General features: G+C 40.7%; 1 protein-coding gene across 1 annotated transcript; it reads right to left on the reverse strand.

Annotated features, from left to right (window-relative positions):
- Positions 1-3: 3 nt before the first annotated feature.
- On the reverse strand, positions 4-1,216 carry LOC103581863 (zinc finger protein 709-like; the record flags this gene model as incomplete). Its single annotated transcript, XM_008563598.1, has 1 exon — positions 4-1,216. A coding segment is annotated over exon 1 (1,170 nt), but the record flags the coding sequence as incomplete, so codon positions are not given.
- Between the last annotated feature and the right edge of the window lie 6 nt (positions 1,217-1,222).

Genomic DNA, 1,222 nt, shown 5'->3' on the forward strand with positions numbered 1-1,222 from the left:
GGTTTCTTTCCAGTGAGTTCTTTCATGTTTTCGAACAGAACTGGAACAACTGAAAGCTTTCCCACATTGTTTACATGCATAGGGTTTCTCTCCAGTGTGAGTCCGTTCATGACTTTGAAATGCACTACGAAAACCAAAGGCTTTCCCACACACCTTACATTTATATGGTCCATCTCCAGTGTGCAGTATCATGTGTCTTTGAATGCTTGTGAAAGCAATGAAAGTTTTCCCACATTCCTTACATTCATAGGGTTTCTCTCCAATGTGAGTTCTTTGATGTATACGAGCAGAACTGGAACAACTGAAAGCTTTCCCACATTCTTTACATTCATAGAGTTTCTCTCCACCATTAGTCCTTTCATGATATCGTAGAGAACTAGAACACCTGAAGGCTTTACCACACCGCTTACACTCATAAGGTTTCTCTCCAGTGTGTGTTCTTTTATGTGTTCGAAACGCACTGGGAAAACCAAAGACTTTCCCACACACCTCACATTTATAAGGGCCATCTCTAGTGTGTGTTATCATGTGTCTTCGAACACTTTTGGGACAAATGAATGCTTTCCCACATTCCTTACATTCATAGGGCTTCTCTCCAGTGTGAGTCCTTTCATGAATTTGAAATGCACTGGGAAAACCAAAGGCTTTCCCACACACCTTACATTTATAAGGGCCATCCCTAGTGTGTATCATCATATGTCTTTGAACACTTTTGAGAGAAATGAAGGTTTTCCCACATTCCTTACATTCATAGGGATTCCCTCCACTGTGAGTGCTTTCATGATATCGTAGAGATCTAGAACAACTGAAGGCTTTACCACACTGCTTACACTCATAGGGTTTCTCCCCAGTGTGTGTTCTTTTATGTCTTTGAAATGCACTGGGAAAACCAAAGGCTTTCCCACACACCATACATTTATATGGTCCATCTCCAGTATGCAGTATCATGTGTCTTTGAATGCTTCTAAGAGAAATGAAGGTTTTCCCACATTCTTTACATTCATAGGGTTTTTCTCCAGTTTGAGTTCTTTCATGTATTTGAACAGAACTGGAACAACTGAAAGCTTTACCATGTTCCTTACATTTATATAGATTCTCACCATATTCCTGACACTCATATGGTTTGTGTCCCGTGTGAACTGTGATGTGCCCATTAAGGGATAAAGGACACATGAAGATATCTCTGCACACACTGCTTTCAGTTGGTTTTACTCCAGGAGGC

This window comes from Galeopterus variegatus, unplaced genomic scaffold, assembly GCF_000696425.1.
Source record: "Galeopterus variegatus unplaced genomic scaffold, G_variegatus-3.0.2 Scaffold14128, whole genome shotgun sequence".
Taxonomy (NCBI): Eukaryota; Metazoa; Chordata; class Mammalia; order Dermoptera; family Cynocephalidae; genus Galeopterus; species Galeopterus variegatus.